The 20,388-nt window shown below is 53.5% G+C and overlaps 1 protein-coding gene across 1 annotated transcript in view; it reads left to right on the top strand.

Annotated features, from left to right (window-relative positions):
* Positions 1-4,512: 4,512 nt before the first annotated feature.
* The window catches only part of CHD3 (chromodomain helicase DNA binding protein 3), a 52,561-nt gene continuing 36,685 nt past the window's right edge, over positions 4,513-20,388 (top strand). The window contains exons 1-10 of the mRNA XM_062512183.1: positions 4,513-4,989; positions 13,279-13,397; positions 13,853-14,041; positions 14,749-14,873; positions 15,916-16,154; positions 16,727-16,857; positions 17,475-17,610; positions 17,728-17,790; positions 18,693-18,871; positions 19,343-19,573. Coding sequence (XP_062368167.1) covers positions 4,731-4,989; positions 13,279-13,397; positions 13,853-14,041; positions 14,749-14,873; positions 15,916-16,154; positions 16,727-16,857; positions 17,475-17,610; positions 17,728-17,790; positions 18,693-18,871; positions 19,343-19,573 — 1,671 coding nt within the window. The 5' untranslated portion in view covers positions 4,513-4,730. The remainder of the gene's footprint in view (positions 4,990-13,278; positions 13,398-13,852; positions 14,042-14,748; positions 14,874-15,915; positions 16,155-16,726; positions 16,858-17,474; positions 17,611-17,727; positions 17,791-18,692; positions 18,872-19,342; positions 19,574-20,388) is intronic.

The following is a 20,388-nucleotide window of genomic DNA, read 5'->3' as shown; positions in this document are numbered from 1 at the left end:
GTTCCCTGTCTCTGTCCCTTGTCCCCTGTCCCTGTCCCCATCCCTGCCACAGGTGGTGGCAGGTGACCATGGGCTGCAGGTGGGTGACACTGTCACCAGCTGAGGGTGACACCACTTGGGACAGTGCCACCCTCCTGGGAACCACAGGGGTGTCACTCGGGGGGCTGTGACAGTGGACAGGGCTGGAAACAGCCTGGGATGGCCAAGTGACATGGTGACACTGACCGACACGGTGACAGCCTGGGTGACACAGTGACATGGTGACAAGCTTGGTGACACAGTGACACGGTGACAACCTGGGTGACACAGTGACATGGTGACAAGCTTGGTGACACAGTGACACGGTGACATCCTGGGTGACACGGTGACAACCTGTGTGACACGGTGACAAGCTGGGTGACACGGTGACATTCTGGGTGACACAGTGACATGGTGACAAGCTTGGTGACACAGTGACACGGTGACAACCTGGGTGACACAGTGACAAGCTTGGTGACACAGTGACACGGTGACATCCTGGGTGACACGGTGACATTCTGGGTGACACGGTGACAACCTGGGTGACACAATTACATTCCGGGTGACAACCTGGTGACATTCTGGGTAACACCGAGTGACACGGTGACATTCTGGGTGACACGGGAGTGGCCTGGGCGCTGTGAGGAGCAGCAGAGCCACCGAACAAAGGGAAAATGGGGCAAAAAAAGAGGAAAACACCCCCAAAACCAAAAAACCTCCCCGGGGAAAAAGGTTCGGGGTGCCAAAAACCACAAAACACCCCCAAAAATGTCACCTCTGGGATTTGTGGGTCACTGGGGGTTCTTGGGGGTGGTCACAAGAGGGTTTGGGGAGGAATTTGGGGGAATTTGTGAGGGATTTTGGGGGTTCTTGTTGTGTCACACAAGAGTTTGGGGTGGAATTTGAGGGACATTTTGGGGTTCTGGAGGTTTGGGGACATTTGGGGAGATTTTGGGATTCTTGTGGTGTTCCCATGAGGGTTTTGGGTGGAATTTGGGGGAAATTTTGGGGTCCTTGTGGTGTCCCATGAGGTTTTTTGGGTGGAATTTGGGGGAAATTTTGGGGTCCTTGTGGTGTCCCATGAGGTTTTGGGTGGGAATTTGGGGGAAATTTTGGGGTCCTTGTGGTGTCCCATGAGGTTTTGGGTAGAATTTGGGGGAAATTTTGGGGTCCTTGTGGTGTCCCATGAGGTTTGGGTGGAATTTGGGGGAATTTTGGGGTCCTTGTGGTGTCCCATGAGGTTTTGGGTGGAATTTGGGGGAAATTTTGGGGTCCTTGTGGTGTCCCATGAGATTTTGGGTGGAATTTGGGGGGAAATTTTGGGGTCCTTGTGGGTGTCCCATGAGGGTTGTGGGTGGATTTTGGGTTCACTGGACTTTCTGGTTCTGGCTGACATCAACCAGGAGCAGCTTTTGGGTAAAAAAAAGGCCCCAAAATAGGATAAAACTCCCAAATTTTTAGTGTTTTTTTACCCCATTTTACATCATTTTAGGGTAAAATCTTCTGCCCCAGACATTTCAACCCCAGAGATTTTGGGGTAAAAAAGCCCAACCCCCCCCCCCCCCCCCAAAAAAAATCAATAAAGCTCCATGAATGGAGGAGGGGCAGGCATGGCCTGGGGATTTTGGGGTGATTTTGGAACATTTTGGGCAACTTCACCCCCTAAAAATCCTCATTGATGACAAATTCACCCATTTCACCTCTGAGGGTTTTTATTTTTTTAGGGTGGGATTGGGGGAACTTTAAACCCTTTTTTCTCCCTTTTTAAATATTTTCTTTCTCCTTTTTCAGTTTTTTTCTCCCCCTTTTTCAATGGTTATTGTCAATAATTAATTATTTTCAATAATTATTTTCAATATTTATTTTCAATATTTATTCTTTTTCAATATTTATTGTTTTTAAAGTAACTTTTATCCCTTTTGAAATATTTTTCTCAATTTGAACACTTTTAGAACTTCCATCCTCTTTAATATTTTCCATTTTTACGCTTTTTGAGTATTTTTTCCGTTTTCATTTCTTTCCCTTTACAGCTTTTTTCCTTTTCCCACCTTTTTACCTTTTCCCATCCCTTTTACTTCTTCTTCCCTTTTCCAATCTTTTTAAGAATATTTTTTCTTACAATCTTTTCTAACAGGTTTTTCCTTTCTCACATTTTTCTTCTTTCATCTTTTAAATCCTTTTCCCTTTCCCAATATTTTTTGTTCCTTTTCAATTTTTTCCCCTTTTCCAATCTTTTTCCTTTTTCCAAATCTTTTCTCCCTTTAAAAATCCTTTTTCCCTTTTTCAATTTTTTCCCTTTTCAATATTTCTTCCCCTTTTTCAGTCTTTTCCCCTTTTCAAATATTTCCCCCTTTTTAATCTTTCCCCCTTTTTTAATCCCCGTTTTAATCTTTTCCCCCTTTTTTATGTTCTCCCCCTTTTTTTTTCCTTTTCCAATTTTTTCCCCATTTTCAATATTTTCCCCTTTTTCATCTTTTCCCCTTTTTTCTCTTCTCCATTTTTTTTCCCATTTCCAATCTTTTTTTCCCATTTTCAATCTTTTCCCCTTTTAAAATCTTTTTCACTCCTTTCCAATCTTTTTTATTCCTTTTCAATCTCTTTTATTCCTTTTCCAATCTCCCTTTCCCAACCTTTTTTCATCCCACCTCCATCTTTCCAACCCTTCCTCAACATTTTTTTTCCCAATCCTTAAACCCCCACCCCAAATTTTTTTTTTTGTTCTTCCTCCCTTCAGCCTTAAAGAAACTCCAAAAAAAGAATAAAAAAAAAACCACCAAAAGAAAAAAAAAAAAACAACCCAACAACCCCCCAAAACCCAACCCACCAAACCACTCCCTTCCCAAGTATTTCAAAGTCGAGGAGGGAGGGAGAAAGAACAAAAAAAAAAAAAAAAATTGCCTTTTTTTTTTTTTTTGTGCGTGTTTAAAATCACCGAGGGGAGGGGAAAATTGGGCGCAAAAGGGGGAGGGAAACGGGTAAAAAATCCCTTAAAAAAAAAATAAAAAAGGGAAGCGTGACGGAGTATGGAACTAGTTAACCTTTAACAATTTATGCTGATGTCACACTGAGCATGAGTACTGATTAATCCCCCCCCGAAATATTTTTATGGGAGTGAGGGGGGGGTGGGGGGGGGGGGGGAAGAATAAGGAGAAAGAGAAAGAAAAAAAAAAAAAAAGCAGAGGGGAAAAAAAAAAAAAAAAGAAATAATTTACCGCAGCCATCTTTGTTTTATGCAGAAAAATCTTCGGCTTCGGGTCCCCCCCCGGCTGGGGCCACACAAATAATTGTCCCTCGCCGAGTCGGGATCTGCAGAGAGGAGGAAAAAGAAAAAAAAAAATATCATTAATGAGGCCCCAAAACTGAGCAAAAATACCCAAAAATGAGCAAATTGAGGATTATTCGCCTGCTCGGGTTGTAGCGGCGAACGCTGGGGGGGGAGGGCGGGGTGGGGGGGGGGAGCTTTGGGGTTTTATTATTTTTGAGGGGTTTCGTGGGTTTTGATTTTATTTTTTTTTTAAAGTGTTTTTAAGGATTGGTATTTTTTTTGTGGGTCTTGTTTTGTATTTTTCTTCCTTTTTTTTTAACCCTCGCACGGTTTTTTTTTTTTTTTAAGATTTTTTGGCGCTTTTTTTTTTAATGTTGATTTTTTTACCCTTTCCATTTTTTTTTGTTATTTTTAAGCTTTTCTTTTTTCTCATTCCCTTCGTTTTTCAATTTTAACGTTTATTTTTTGACTCTCCTCCTTGCCCTATCAATTTTAAGCTCGATTCCCACCCCTTTTCCTTCCCATTCCTTGCCTTTTTAAATTTTAATGTCCATTTTTACCCCTTTTTCCCTTCCCTTCCTCCCCTTTCCCATTTTTCCACCCCATTTTTTTCATTTCACCCTCCCTTTCCCTTCCATTTAACTCCTTTTCAATTCTCCCATTTATTTCTTTCATTCCTTCCCCCGAACGCTTCCCTTTCCTCCTCATTATTATAATTTAAAAAAAAAAATTAATTTAATTTTTTTTTTCCTCAATTCCCCACCCCCCTTTCGCGGGCTGGCTTTTGTCGCTTTTTTCTTTTTAATTTTTTTTTTTTTGTGTGTGTGTGTGCGCGCGTGTTTTTTTGAGGCTTCCCCCCCCCCTCTTTCCCACCCTCCTTCCTCCCCCCAAGGTGTGTGTGTGTGTGTGTGGGGCAACTTTATAAAAAACCAAAAAACCTTCATTCGGCCATTTTGCGCTTTATATTTTTTTTTTCCCCTCACGAAAGTGGGGCCAACCCCCCCCCCCCCCCATTTTCCCTCATTTTTAACCCCTCCCTCCTCCATATTTTTTTACGCCTCTCCCCCCCCCTTTTTTTTTTTAAACCGGGTGTGTTTTTTATCATTATTATTATTATTTTTTCACTTTTTTTTTTTTGTGCGGAGAGAAAGAGGGGGGGGGGGGGTGTGTTTTATTTTAAAATTACACCCGGGGCGGCCATTTTCGCTGCCGGCGCCGTCCCGCCGCCTCCCGCGCCCTGAGGCGATTTTAACCGATCCGGGCGTTTTTTAGCCCATAGCCGCCTTCCCCCCACCGGGCCCAGCCCGGGGGGGGATCGCCTTTATTCCGCTTTTCTTCCCCTTCAATTTTCCCTTCACACCGAATCCCCCTCACCCTTCAACAGCGGGGGCGGTTTGGGGCGGTGGGAGCGGTTCGGTCCCCCCGGCCCCCCGCCCCTCACCTCGCCATGGCGTCCCCGCTGAGGGAGGACGAGGAGGAGGAGGAGGAGATGGCGGTGTCCGAGGGGGACGAGGAGGACGACGATGAAGAAGACGACGAGGAAGAGGAGGAGGAAGACGTCGCTGCTGCCGCTGCTGCCGCCGCGCTCTTGGCCGGTCACCGAGGGGCCCCCGACATCTTCGCCGGGCCGGCCCCGGCCCCGCTCCCGCCGCCGCCGCCGCCGCCCCCAGCGCCCGCCGCGCCCGGGCCGCCGGAGGCGCCCGCAGGTACCGCTGGGACCCCCGGAGTGACCCCTCAGAGCTTCCCCCTCCCTCTCAGATTCCCTCGGAGCTTCCCCGGAGGAACCGCCGGGACCTCCCGAGTGACCGCCCCGAGCCCTCTGAGCTTCCCGGAGGAACCGCTGGGATCCCTCCCGTGACCCCTCAGAGCTCACCCCCAGATCCCCTCAGAGATTCCCCGGAGGAACCGCCGGGACCCTCCGAGTGCCCCCTTCACCCTCGATCCCCTCAGAGATTCCCGCAGTTACCGGGAACCCCGAGCCCCTCAGAGCTTCCCGAGGCCTCTCCCCGAGCTCCCCCTTCCCGCTCGCCCGGAGGTGCCCTCAGGTACCGAGGCCCTCCCCGATGCTGAGCTGTGTCCCCTCAGCTCTTCCCGGAGCTTCCAGCAAGTACCGGGGACCCCCTGACCCCCTCCTCCAGTGCCCTCAGCTCCTCCCGGAGCTTCCCGAGGGTACCGGGGACTCCCTGAGCCCCCCGAGACCCCCCAGATGCCCTCAGTGCTCTCCCGCCGTACCGGAGGTGGGGTGTGAGGGGAGGGAGATGTTTATAAACAAGAGTGAGTGTCACCGTGAGTGTCACCGTGAGTGTCACCGTGAGTGTCACCGTGCGGCCACCCGAGTGTGAGGGGACTCGGTGGTGGCAGGAGACCGGGGGACAGCGGTGAGGGGTTTGAGGATTGCACGGGTGGGGTAATTGGGGCTGGTGGTGCCCTGCCAGGACCCAAAGTGGGTGTTGGACCCCATCCTGTGGGGTGATGCTCCTGCCAGGACCCAAAGTGGGTGTTGGACCCCATCCTGTGGGGTGATGCTCCTGCCAGGACCCAAAGTGGGTGTTGGACCCCATCCTGTGGGGTGATGCTCCTGCCAGGACCCAAAGTGGGTGTTGGACCCCATCCTGTGGGGTGATGCTCCTGCCAGGACCCAAAGTGGGTGTTGGACCCCATCCTGTGGGGTGATGCTCCTGCCAGGACCCAAAGTGGGTGTTGGACCCCATCCTGTGGGGTGATGCTCCTGCCAGGACCCAAAGTGGGTGTTGGACCCCATCCTGTGGGGTGATGCTCCTGCCAGGACCCAAAGTGGGTACTGACCCATCCTGTGGGTGATTTGGGCTGGTGATGCTCCTGCCAGGACCCAGAGTGGGTACTGACCCCATCCTGTTGTGTGAAGGGTGTTGCTGTGCATCTGCCAGGACCCAGAACAGCTGTTTTGCAGGGTGTTGGTGGCTGTAGTTACCTGCCAGGACCCAAGGTGGGTGTTGAACCCCATCCTGTAGGGTGATGCTGCTGCCAGGACCCAAAGTGGGTACTGAACTGTTTAGGGGTAACTTTTCCCCTTCCAGGACCCTGAACTGGTTGTTTTACCCTATATTGAGCTGTTTAGGGGTATTTTTTTCCCCTTCCAGGACCTTGAATCAATTATTTTACCTCGTTTTGATGTGTTTGGGTTCCGGTGTCCTCAGGTGTCACCACTGTCCCTTCCAGGACCCGCCAGCTCCTGGCTGATCCGTGCCAGGAACCCACAGAATTTTATTGTTTTATTATTATTTTATTATTATTTTATTGGTTTATTGCATTTTATCCTCTTTTATCAAGGTGTTGTTATTTATTTTATTATTAGTAGTAGTATTTTTACTATTATTAATATTATTATTTAGTATTTAGTGTTATTATTTGCTTTATTTACCAACTTTTATTTCCAACTCAGCTGCTCCTTCACCCCAAATTTCAGCCCCGTGGGGAGAATTTGGGGCCAATTTTCTGCTCCCATCCCCTGACCTTAGAATTCCTGCAGGTAGCAAATATGGAAAAAAGAGGATTTTGTACCAAAATCCCAATTTTTTTATATCCCACTGTGGGTGTTCAAACACCATTACTGTTGGTTTTCCATTCAAATTCACCATTTTGGAATAAAATTAAGATTTTTTTTTTTTTTTCCCCCTTCTAAATTAAATTTCTTGGATTTTTTTTTTTTTCCTAGTTTGGCCTTAAACTAAAAAAAAAAAAAAAAAATCTCAAAGCCCAGAGGGGTCAGTTTGGTTAAAAAAAAAATAAATTCAACTTTAAAGTGAAGCCACTCACTTTGCAAAGGCTCAGAAATGGATAAATTCAGATTTTTCTGGAAAAGGTTAGAAATGAGTAAATTTGGGGGTTTTTTTTCTCCCCCAAAAATGCTTAGAAATTAGTTAAATTTGGGGTTTGGAACATTTTCCTTGACCCTGAAATACCCAGAAATTGGTAAATTTATATTTCAGTATTTTTATTTTATTTTATTTTATTATTTTATTTTTATTTTATTTTATTATTTTTATTTTATTTTATTTTTTTATTATTTTATTTTATTTTATTTTATTTTACCCTTAGTTGCTCAGAAATGGGTAAATGTGGATTTTGAAGCTCCCCCCCCCCCCCCAAAAAAAAAAAAAAGAGTGAATTCAGATTTTTTAGAACAAATTGTATTTCTGGAAAAGCTTTAGAAATGGATAATTTTGGTTTTCAAACTCCTGCTCTTCCCCTGAATAAATTTGGATTTTAACCTCCTTTATTTATTTAATTTTTTTTTCCCAAAAAAACCCCTCAGAAATGAGCAAACCTCACCTTCCAGCTGGGCTTCCTTTGACTTTTTCTGGACTTTTTTTTTTTTTTGGCCAATTCCTGAATTATTTTACTTCTGATCCCTCAAATATTCCACTTGGGACACACAACCACCCCTAAACCAGCCCTAAATTCACTTTTTAAAACTTTCTCCTCTACAATCCCTAATTTTTTATCCCCATTTTTTTTTTTTTTAAATAATTTTCCCCTCTCTGAACAGTCCCAAATCCTCATTTTTAAAAACTCTTTTTCTCTCCCCAACCCCCCCCCCCCAAAAAATCCCGATTTTTATTAACTTTTCTCTCCCTAGAGCAGAAGTTTTGCCCAAATTTCACCTTTTTCCCCCTGGATCAGCAGCAGTTTCATCCCTCTCCCCTGGGTTTGAGGTGAAATAACTTTTTTTTTTTCCCCCCCCATTTTCCCTGCGAGGAAACCAACTCCTCCCCCTTTTTCCACAGCTGAAACTTGTTGTTTTTTTTTTTTTATTTTTATTTTTTTTAAATCCTTTTTTATCCTTTTTTCCCTGATTTTTTTTGCCGTTTTCATTGGAGAACAATGGCGAGGCCACAAGAGGGGGAAGGGAAGCACCAAAAACCAAATTTCCCCTTAAAAAAAAAAAAAAAAAAAATCCAAAAAAAAAACCACCCAACAAAATAACCCCGAAACACCCCCCCCAAAAAAAAAAAAAAAAATCAAACCTAAACTTGAGTTTTTCCACACTTGGAACCAAGTTCTGGAGCATAGGCCTGGCTGGTTGCTCCAGCATTAGGAAAATTTAAATTTTTTTTTTTTTTTGGGGGGGGGAAAAAACCACCCCAAAAAAAAAAGCAAAAAAAATTTTTTTTTTGAAGGGGGGGGGGGGGGATTTTTCCAGCGTGGGGGAAGCAGAGCCTCAACTCTTTGCTGTGTTTTTTTATTTTTCCCCGTTTTTTTTTTTTTTTTTTCCTATTTTTTTTTTTTCCCCCATTTTAGAACTCCCCTCCCTCTTTCTTTGTTCCAACTCCTTCCTCCCCTTTTCCGGAATCACTCCCCCTTTTTGTTTTTTTATATTTTTTTTTTTTTTTTTTTTTTTACTGTGGTTTTTGCTGAATTTTTTCCATTTTTCCACCTATCCCCCCCTCCCCTTCCCCACCACCCTTTTCTTCTTTCAACATTTCATTTACAATTTCCACCATTTCCCCCCTCATCCACTCGAGTCTTTTTTTTTCTATTTTTTTTTTTTTTTTTTTTTTTTTGCTTCCCCCTCATTCCCCGTGTAGATTTTTTTTTTTTTTTTTTAAATTTATTTTTCGGGGTGTTTTTTAGCTTTTTTTTTGTTGTTTGTTTGGTTTTTTTTTTGTTGTTTTTTCTCGAGGTGTGGGAAACATCACGTGTGTGGAAAATTCTGGTTGATGCTTTGCCAACGCGCCCCGCGCATGTCCGATTGGAGGGGGGGGGGGGAAAAATATTTGGAATTTAGGGAGGGGGGGGGCAGGAAGAAAACGATAAAACAACCCCCCCCCCCAAAAAAAAAAAAAAAATAAAAATGTCAGGATCGAATCCTCAAGGGTTTAACCCCATCCCCACCAGCGTTTCCCCGGCAACACCCCCAGGTGATGATTTGGGTCAAAAAAACACCAAAAAGGGGAATTTGGGAAGGGAGGGGGGAAGGAGGAGGGAACAGGGTGGGTTGGGCCTCGGGCGCTGCCGCCATGGTAAAAAAAAAAATCGAGCGGAAAAAGGGAGGTTTTGGGGTTGGGTGGTTTTTTTTTTTTTTTTTTAAATTTTTATGATTTTTTTTGTTGTTGTTGTTGTTGTTGTTTTTTAACCCTTGCGGTGTCGGCGCTGCCGGTGGTCCCGGGAGCTCAGCCCGGCTCTCCCGGGGTTGGCGAGCGGCGGTGCCAAGGGATTAAAAATTGGAATGTGACCCCGGCGGCGCCGGGTGTTGTTTCCTGTCCCCACGCCAGCCTTGGCACCCGCTGTCACCTCCCCCCTCGTGTGTGTCTGTGCGTCTGTCCTTCCCCCGGGGGACGCCGGGGCTCCCTCCCCTTGGCGCGGTGATGGATGGTGACACGTGAAATGATGTGACACCTTCGGGTCGTGACACGGATGCGGTGTCACCGCCCTGGGGGACACGCGAGTGCTCTCGGTGGGTGGTGGTGGCCTCTGTCACAGCACGGGGATGCCCGGTGGCCCTCGGCCAAAGGCTTGGGAAATCCTCTGCTGGCGGTTGGTCACCGTCGCTGTGACATCGTCGCTGTGACACCGTCGCTGTGACACCGCCGTCCCCGTGTGAGGGTTGGGGAATCCTCTGCTCTGCTGGCATTGGTGACACTGCTGTCCCCGGAGTGAGAGCTGGGGAATCCTCTGCTGCTGTTTGGTCGCTGTCACGGTGACACTGCTGTCCCCATGTGAGGGTCAGGGAATCCTCTGCTGCTGTTTGGTCGCTGTCACGGTGACACTGCTGTCCCCAGAGTGAGAGCTGGGGGATCCTCTGCTGGTGTTCTGTCACTGTCACACTGTCACTGGTGTTTGGTCACTGTCATGGTGTCACCAGTGCTCTGTCACTGTCACTGTGACACTGCTGTCCCCATGTGAGGGTCAGGGAATGCTCTGCCATAATTTGGTCACTGTCACACTGTCACTGGTGTTTGGTCACTGTCACAGTGTCACTGGTGTTCTGTCACACTGTCACTGGTGTTTGGTCACTGTCACAGTGTCACTGGTGTTCTGTCACACTGTCACTGGTGTTCTGTCACTGTCACTGGTGTTCTGTCACACTGTCACTGGTGTTCTGTCACTGTCACACTGTCACTGGTGTCCTGTCACAGTGTCACTGGTGTTCCGTCACTGTCACAGTGTCACTGGTGTTCTGTCACAGTGTCACTGGTGTTCTGTCACTGTCACACTGTCACTGGTGTTTGGTCACTGTAACAGTGTCACTGGTGTTCTGTCACAGTGTCACTGGTGTTCTGTCACTGTCACACTGTCACTGGTGTCCTGTCACAGTGTCACTGGTGTCCTGTCACAGTGTCACTGGTGTTCTGTCACACTGTCACTGGTGTTCGGTCACTGTCACACCGTCACTGGTGTTCTGTCACACTGTCACTGGTGTTCTGTCACACTGTCACTGGTGTTCGGTCACTGTCACACCGTCACTGGTGTTCTGTCACAGTGTCACTGGTGTTCTGTCACTGTCACAGTGTCACTGGTGTTCTGTCACAGTGTCACTGGTGTTCTGTCACTGTCACACTGTCACTGGTGTTCTGTCACACTGTCACTGGTGTCCTGTCACACTGTCACTGGTGTTCTGTCACTGTCACACCGTCACTGGTGTTCTGTCACACTGTCACTGGTGTTCTGTCACTGTCACACCATCACTGGTGTTCTGTCACACTGTCACTGGTGTTCTGTCACAGTGTCACTGGTGTTCTGTCACTGTCACACTGTCACTGGTGTTCTGTCACACTGTCACTGGTGTTCGGTCACTGTCACACCGTCACTGGTGTTCTGTCACACTGTCACTGGTGTTCAGTCACTGTCACACTGTCACTGGTGTTCTGTCACACTGTCACTGGTGTTCGGTCACTGTCACAGTGTCACTGGTGTTCTGTCACTGTCACACCATCACTGGTGTTCTGTCACACTGTCACTGGTGTTCTGTCACTGTCACACTGTCACTGGTGTTCTGTCACACTGTCACTGGTGTCCTGTCACACTGTCACTGGTGTTCTGTCACACTGTCACTGGTGTCCTGTCACACTGTCACTGGTGTTCTGTCACTGTCACACCGTCACTGGTGTTCTGTCACACTGTCACTGGTGTCCTGTCACACTGTCACTGGTGTTCTGTCACTGTCACACTGTCACTGGTGTTCTGTCACACTGTCACTGGTGTTCTGTCACTGTCACACTGTCACTGGTGTTCTGTCACAGTGTCACTGGTGTTCTGTCACACTGTCACTGGTGTTCTGTCACTGTCACACTGTCACTGGTGTCCTGTCACACTGTCACTGGTGTTCTGTCACTGTCACAGTGTCACTGGTGTTCTGTCACTGTCACACCATCACTGGTGTTCTGTCACACTGTCACTGGTGTTCTGTCACTGTCACACTGTCACTGGTGTTCTGTCACACTGTCACTGGTGTTCTGTCACTGTCACACCGTCACTGGTGTTCTGTCACACTGTCACTGGTGTTCTGTCACACCGTCACTGGTGTCTCCGCAGTGACTGCTCTCCCCCTCTGTGCTAAGCAGCTGATTCGTCGTTGTTTTGGGGATAAAAGGGAGGAAAAAGGGATTTTTCTCATGGGAAAACAGGAAGAAATCATGGTGGGGTTGGAAGCTCCACATCCACGGAAAACCCCGCTGTGGGGGTGTTGGATTTCCAGTGGGATAAAAGACCCCAAATATCCCTAAATCCAGTCATTTCCCCCCAAACCAGACTCCAGTAAAAACACCCCAAATTCCCGTGGTTTTTCCTTTTTTTCCTGGTGGGACTGGGTGTTGCTGGTTCTGTCAATGGAGAGGCCTCGGGCTGTGGCTGCTGCTTTTGTTCTCCTTCAGTTTGCCCAAAAAGTTGTTTTTTTTCCCCAAATATTCCTGCTGCAGTAGATCCAACCGAGGGTCAGTTGGTTTTGGGTAAAAAAAAAGGAGTTAAAAGGTCATTGGGGCTCTGAGGGGTCCTGTTCCTGTTTGGAAGGGGCTACTGGCACATCCCTGTCACCCTTGGGCCACCAATGTGGTCACCTGTCCCTGTCACCATGTGTGTCACTGTCCTGGGGACCTCAGCGTGGTCACCTGTCCTTGTCACCTGTCTGTGTGTGTGTGTGTGTCACCGTCCTGGGGACCTCAGCGTGGTCACCTGTCCTTGTCACCTGTCTGTGTGTATGACACCATCCTGGGACTTCGACAGGGTCACCTGTCCTTGTCACCTGTCTGTGTGTGTGACACCATCCTGGGGACCTCAGCGTGGTCACCTGTCCTTGTCACCTGTGTGTGTGTGACACCATCCTGGGACTTCAACAGGGTCACCTGTCCTTGTCACCTGTCTGTGTGTGTGTGACACCATCCTGGGGACCTCAGCGTGGTCACCTGTCCTTGTCACCTGTGTGTGTGTGACACCATCCTGGGACTTCAACAGGGTCACCTGTCCTTGTCACCTGTCTGTGTGTGTGTGTGTGTCACCGTCCTGGGGACCTCAGCGTGGTCACCTGTCCTTGTCACCTGTCTGTGTGTATGACACCATCCTGGGACTTCGACAGGGTCACCTGTCCTTGTCACCTGTGTGTGTGTGTGACACCATCCTGGGGACCTCAGCGTGGTCACCTGTCCTTGTCACCTGTGTGTGTGTGACACCATCCTGGGACTTCAGCAGGGTCACCTGTCCTTGTCACCTGTCTGTGTGTGTGCATGTGTGTGACACCATCCTGGGACTTCAACAGGGTCACCTGTCCTTGTCACCTGTGTGCGTGTGTGTGACACCATCCTGGGACTTCAGCAGGGTCACCTGTCCTTGTCACCTGTGTGTGTGTGTGTGACACCATCCTGGGGACCTCAGCGTGGTCACCTGTCCCCTGTCTTGCTGTGTGTCACCATCCTTGTGGCTGTGGAGGGGCTCTGGCACAGCCATCTGTCCCTGTCCCCATCCTGTCCCCATCCCTGTCCCCTGTCCCTGTCCCCATGGCTGATGTCCCCATGTCCCCACAGATGGTGACGAGGAGCTGCTGCGGGGCCTCGAGGGTGCCCTGGGGGTGAAGAAGAAGAAAAGGGGCCCCCGGAAACAGAAGGAAAACAAACCCGGAAAACCCCGGAAACGGAAAAAACTGGTGAGTGCTCCTGGCTGTGCCCTGGGGCCTGCTGGGTCAGGGACAGGTGACAGGGGCTGGGACAGGTGACAAGGGCTGGGACAGGTGACAAGGGCTGATTTTTGGGTGTTTTTGGGGTGCCCCAGGTGAGCGACGATGAGCTGGAGTCAGAACGGGACGAGTACCCACGGGAGGAGTGCAGGGATGGGGGGGTCCTGGTGTGGCTCAGGGGGGTCCTGGTGTGACTGAGAGGAGTCTCAGGGTCACTGACAGGTTTTGGGGTGTTTTTGGGTGTTTTTGGGGTGCCCCAGGTGAGCGACGATGAGCTGGAGTCAGAACGGGACGAGTACCCACGGGAGGAGTGCAGGGATGGGGGGGTCCTGGTGTGGCTCAGGGGGGTCCTGGTGTGACTGAGAGGAGTCTCAGGGTCACTGACAGGTTTTGGGGTGTTTTTGGGTGTTTTTGGGGTGCCCCAGGTGAGTGATGATGAGCTGGAGTCAGAACGGGACGAGTACCCACGGGAGGAGTACCGGGAGAAGTCGGAGAGCGGCGGCAGCGACTCGGGCGGGGCCGCGCGGAAGCGGCGACGAAAGCACCGAGAGAAGAAGGAGAAAAAAACCAAGAGGAGGAAAAAAGCCGATGATGAGGGGGGGCAGAAAGTCAAGGTACGGCCTGAGGGGGCACCCCGGGATGGGGGGCACTGGGGGCACCCCAAATCCTGCCCCGTGCAGGGAACTGGGGATTCTGTGAGGGTCCGGGCAACGGGGGGGGGGGGGGGGGGTTCTGTCACTGTTTGGGGTCCTGGGGGGGGGGGGGGGGGGGTCTGTCAGCTTTGTGGGGGTCTCCATGGTGGTTCTGTCACTTTTTGGGGTCTTCATAGCAGTCCTGACAGCTTTGTGGGGTCCTGTGGGGGTCCCAACAGCTGGGGGGGGGGGGGTTTGGTCACTGTGTGGGGTCCCCATGGGGGTTCTGTCACTTTTCTGGGGTCTTCATAGGGATCCTGACAACTTTGTAGGGTCCTGTAGGGGTCCCTGGGGGGTTTTGGTCACCGTGTGGGGTCCTGGGGGGTGCTTTTTTCACTGTGGGGGTCCCCACGGGGGTTTTGTCACCTCTCATAGGGGTCCCATCACCTGTGTGGGGTCCCATCACTGCGCAGGTCCCCTGTGGTGATCCCAAAACCCCTTGGGGTACCCACGGGGGTCTCTTCTCCTTTCTGGTCCTCATGGGGGATCCCATCACCCACGTTGGGACCTACAGGTGTCCCAACAGGTGACGTGTTTCCTTTTCTTCCTCTCTGTCCCTGTTCCTCATCCTGGTGTCCCCCACTGGTGTCCCCCCCATGTCCCCCTGGTGTCCCAATGTCCCCAAGCAGGCGGTGGAGCAGAAATCCTCGGCGCAGCTGCTGGGGGCCTGGGGGCTGGAGGATGTGGACCACGTGTTCACCGAGGAGGATTATCACACCCTCACCAACTACAAAGCCTTCAGCCAGTTCATGAGGTGGGGCTGGGGGCACCCCTGAGGGTCCCTCTGGGTGTTTGGAGGGGTCCTGGGGGGGTCCCTCTGGGTGTTTGGGGGACACCTCGGGGGTCCTGAGGGTCCCTCTGGGTGTTTGGGAGGGGTCCTGAGGGTCCCTCTGGGTGTTTGGGGGGGGTCCTGAGGGTCCCTCTGGGTGTTTGGGGAACACCTCGGGGGTCCTGAGGGTCCCTCTGGGTGTTTGGGAGGGGTCCTGAGGGTCCCTCTGGGTGTTTGGGGGGGGTCCTGAGGGTCCCTCTGGGTGTTTGGGGGACACCTCGGGGGTCCTGAGGGTCCCTCTGGGTGTTTGGGAGGGGTCCTGAGGGTCCCTCTGGGTGTTTGGGGGACACCTCGGGGGTCCTGAGGGTCCCTCTGGGTGTTTGGGAGGGGTCCTGAGGGTCCCTCTGGGTGTTTGGGGGGGGTCCTGAGGGTCCCTCTGGGTGTTTGGGGAACACCTCGGGGGTCCTGAGGGACCCTCTGGGTGTTTGGGAGGGGTCCTGAGGGTCCCTCTGGGTGTTTGGGAGCACCTCAAGAGTTTTTGGAGGGTTCTGAGTGACCCCTGAGTGACCATCCTGGGACCCTGAGTGACCATCCTGGGACCCTGAGTGATCCCTGGGACCCTGAATGACCCCTGGGACCCTGAATGACCCCTGAGTGACCATCCTGGGATCTTGAGTGACCCCTGAGTGACCATCCTGGGACCCTGAGTGACCCCTGAGTGACCATCCTGGGACCCTGAGTGACCATCCTGGGATCTTGAGTGACCCCTGAGTGACCATCCTGGGACCCTGAGTGATCCCTGGGACCCTGAGTGACCCCTGAGTGACCATTCTGGGACCCTCAGTGACCCCTGGGACCCTGAGTGACCCTGAAACCACCCCAGCACCCTCAGTGACCCCACCACCACCCCAGACCACTCCATAACCCCCAACCCCCCCCCCCCACCAACCCCAACCACCCCACACTAAACCCCCCACCCACCATTTCAACCCCCCCCCATCCCACCTCCCCCTTTTCCCCTTTACAGGCCCTTGATCGCCAAGAAGAACCCCAAAATCCCCATGTCCAAGATGATGACCATCCTGGGGGCCAAATGGAGGGAGTTCAGTGCCAACAACCCCTTCAAGGGCTCGGCCGCCGCCGTGGCCGCGGCTGCAGCGGCCGCAGCGGCCGCGGTGGCCGAGCAGGTGTCGGCAGCGGTGGCCGCAGTGGCCCCCGAGGCCCCACCCCCACCCCTACGTAAAGCCAAAACCAAGGAGGGCAAAGGTGGGGACCCCTCCCCACCTTGAGTTTTTTTGGTTGTTTTTTTTTTTGTTTGTTTGTTTTTTTTTTGGGGGGTGGGGGTGTGTGGTAATTCCCCTCCTGGGGTAATTGGGGTTTTGTGGGTTGGGGTAGGGGGTCTGTGGGGGTTGGGGGTCACTGGTGGAGATGGGGAGTTTTTGGGAGGGTGGTGCTGAGGGATTTTGAGGGTGGGGGGGGCGTCTCTGGAGGAGTTTAGGAGGACTTGGGATGGTTTGGGAGTTGTTGTGTGGTTTTGGGGGTGGCTGGGGTGGTTTCGGGGGGTACGCGTGGAGGGTTTGGGCGATCCCTGTAGGGGTTTGAGGGTCCCTGGGATGGTTTGGGTGACACTGGGGGGGTTTAGGGATCCATGGGATGGTTTGGGGGGGGTCCCTGTGAGGGTTTGGGGGGTCCCTGGGATGGGTTGGGAGTGCTTGTGTGATTCTGGGGGTGCCTGGGGCGGTTTGGGGATCCCTGTGAGGGTTTGGGGGGATCCCTGTGGGATGGTTTTGGGGTCCCTGGGATGGTTTTGGGGTCCCTGATACCCCCGTGCCCCCCAGGCCCCGGGCACAAGAAGCGCAGCAAGAGCCCGCGGGTGCCCGAGCTGAAGAGGAAGATGAAGGGCAGGAAAATGGCCCCGCTCAAGATCAAACTGGGAGTACTGGGAGGCAAGCGCAAGAAGAGCAGCTCGGTGAGTCCCCCCTGCGGGGCACTGGGAGCACTGGGGGACACTGGGAGCACTGGGGGATGAGGGACGTGGAGCACTGGGAGCACTGGGGTGTGAGGGAATTGGAGCACTGGGGGACACTGGGAGCACTGGGAGCACTGGGGGACACTGGGAGCACTGGGGGGTGAGGGAATTGGAGCACTGGGAGCACTGGGGGACACTGGGAGCACTGGGGGATGAGGGACGTGGGGCACTGGGAGCACTGGGGGACACTGGGAGCACTGGGGGGTGAGGGACGTGGGGCACTGGGAGCACTGGGGGACACTGGGAGCACTGGGGGGTGAGGGACGTGGGGCACTGGGAGCACTGGGAGCATTGGAGGTGGGGACACTGAGGATGGGTGCACAGGGATGGGGCACTTGTCCCTGCTGTCCCCAGTGTCCCCAGTGTCCCCCATGTCCCCAGTGTCCCTGCTGTCCCCAGTGTCCCCAGTGTCCCCAATGTCCCCAGTGTCCCTGCTGTCCCCAATGTCCCCAATGTCCCCCATGTCCTCAACGTCCCTGCTGTCCCCAATGTCCCCAATGTCCCCCATGTCCTCAACGTCCCTGCTGTCCCCAATGTCCCCAATGTCCCCTGTGCAGAGTGAGGACGCCGGCGAGGCCGAGGAGGAGTCGGACGCCGAGAGCCCCGGGGTGCTGGGGGCCACCCCCCGCCCCGACCCCACCACTCGCCTCAAGAAACTCAAACGGGGCCGCCCCGGGCGCAAGAAGAAGAAGGGTGAGAGTCCCCAAGTGTCCCCAAAATGTCCCCATATGGGTGCCACCCCCTGGGTGATGGGGACGGCCTGGGTGACGTCCCCGTGTCCCCTCCCCCCCTCCCCGTCTCTCCTTGCAGCCCCCGGCGCCGGCCCGGGCCGGGAGCGCGGCCCCGTGGGGACGGGCGCGGTGCCCGCGCACGGTGAGACACCCCAAGTGTCCCCAAGGTGTCACCCGGGGTCCCCAAAACCCCCACGGGTGTCCCCCTCTGAGCGGGGACCGCGGTTCTGTCTCTGCATCCATCCCTGGTGGTGGTGGTGGTGGTGGTGGCCGGGGTGGGGGGGGTCCCCAGCCCCAGGTGTCCTCTGGTGGGTGGAGCCATGTCCTCATGTCCCCAACCCTGTCCCTGTGTCCCCAGTCCTGTCCCTATGTCCCTATCTCTGTCCCCAGTGTCCCCATCCCTGTCCCCAGTGTCCCCATGTCCCCATCCCTGTTCCCAGTGCCTCCATCCCCAGTGTCCCCATGTCCCCATCCCTGTCACCAGTGCCTCCATCCCCAGTGTCCCCATGTCCCCGTCCCCTCACCCCTATATCCCCAGTACCCCTCAGCCCCATTCCCAGTTCCCCCAGTGCCCGTCAGTTCCCCCCAGTGTCCCTATCCCTGTCCCCAGTGTCCCCATGTCCCCATCCCTGTCACCAGTGCCTCCATCCCCAGTGTCCCCAGTGTCCCCCTGTCCCCATCCCTGTCCCCATGTCCCCATTGCCCCCACACCCTGTGTCCCCCTGTCCCCATCCCTGTCCCCATGTCCCCATTGCCCCCACACCCTGTGTCCCCCTGTCCCCATCCCTGTCCCCATGTCCCCATTGCCCCCACACCCTGTGTCCCCCTGTCCCCATCCCTGTCCCCATGTCCCCATTGCCCCCACACCCTGTGTCCCCCTGTCCCCATCCCTGTTCCCAGTGTCCCCATTACCCCCACACCCTGTGTCCCCCTGTCCCCATCCCTGTCCCCATGTCCCCATTGCCCCCACACCCTGTGTCCCCCGCCGGCGCTGTGACAGCGGTGACGGTGACAGCGGTGACAGCCGTGCCACCATCCCCGCAGGGCCTGGCCCGGAGGAGGAGGGCGATGGCTACGAGACGGACCACCAGGACTACTGCGAGGTGTGCCAGCAGGGGGGGGAGATCATCCTGTGTGACACCTGTCCCCGAGCCTATCACCTGGTGTGCCTGGACCCCGAGCTGGACCGGGCCCCCGAGGGCCGCTGGAGCTGCCCCCACTGCGTGAGCTGAGGGACTGGGGGGACTGGGGTGGGCTCTGAGGGGACTGGGATGGGGTCTGGGGGCATCCTGGGGGGATTGGGACAGGGTTGGGGGGCACTAGGGGCATCCTGACCTGTTTTGGGGCCATCCCCTGGAGTTTTGCTCATGCTTGTGTTTGTGTTGGGGCCGTTCCCTGGAGGTTTGGGGTCTGCTCTGGGGCCGTTCCCTGGAGGTTTGGGGTCTGCTCTGGGGCCGTTCCCTGGAGGTTTGGGGTCTGCTCTGGAGCTGTTCCCTGGAGGTTTGGGGTCTGCTCTGGGGCCGTTCCCTGGAGGTTTGGGGTCTGCTCTGGGGCCGTTCCCTGGAGGTTTGGGGTCTGCTCTGGGGCCGTTCCCTGGAGGTTTGGGGTCTGCTCTGGGGCCGTTCCCTGGAGTTTTTTGCCCATCCCTGTGGGGCAGTTCTGGGGTCACCCCACTGACCCCGAACCATCCCCAGGAGAAAGAAGGAGTGCAGTGGGAGGCGAAAGAAGAGGAGGAGGAGGAGGAAGAGGAGGAGGAGGAGGGCGAGAAGGAGGAGGAAGATGACCACATGGAATACTGCCGGGTGTGCAAGGACGGCGGGGAGCTGCTGTGCTGTGACGCCTGCGTGTCCTCCTACCACATCCACTGCCTGAACCCGCCCCTGCCCGAGGTCCCCAACGGGGAGTGGCTCTGTCCCCGCTGCACGGTACGGCCCGGCGGGGGACACGGGGTGGGGGGACACTGTGGGGGGGTATGGGGATATGGGGGGATGTGGGGACATGGAGGAGTGTTGGGGGATATGGGGATAGTGGGGATATGGAGTCATGGAGGGGTTTGCTGGGATGTGGGGATATGGGGGGACATGGGGACATGAGGATATGGGGGGACATGAGGATATGGGGGGACGTGGGGATATGGGGGGACATGGGGATATGGGGATATGGGGATATGGGGATATGGGGACATGGGGACATGGGGATATGGGGGGACATGGGGATATGGGGGGACGTGGGGATATGGGGGGACATGGGGATATGGGGATATGGGGACATGGGGATATGGGGACATGGGGACATGGGGATATGTGGGGACATGGGGACATGGGGGGACATGAGGATATGGGGGGACGTGGGGATATGGGGGGACATGAGGATATGGGGGGACGTGGGGATATGGGGGAACATGGGGACATGGGGACATGGGGATATGGGGGGACATGGGGATATGGGGGGATATGGGGACATGGGGGGATACAGGGACAGTGGGGGTATGGGGACATGGAGGGACGTGGGGACAGTGGGGGATATAGGGGACATGGGGACACAGGGACATTGGGGACACCATGGGACACGGGGACAGTGGGGGACAGTGGGACACAAGGACATGGGGACACCATGGGACACGGGGACACGGGGACATTGGGGACATTGGGGACATTGGGGGACATGGGGACAGTGGGACACGGGGACAAAGCGTGACCGTGGAGGTGACACTGCGAGTACAAGAGAGGGGGGAACACCG

The sequence above is a fragment of the Cinclus cinclus genome, chromosome 34 (assembly GCF_963662255.1).
Source record: "Cinclus cinclus chromosome 34, bCinCin1.1, whole genome shotgun sequence".
NCBI classification, from domain to species: domain Eukaryota; kingdom Metazoa; phylum Chordata; class Aves; order Passeriformes; family Cinclidae; genus Cinclus; species Cinclus cinclus.
The sequence above is the reverse complement of the archived record's forward strand: the minus strand, read 5'-3'. Positions and strand labels throughout refer to the sequence as shown.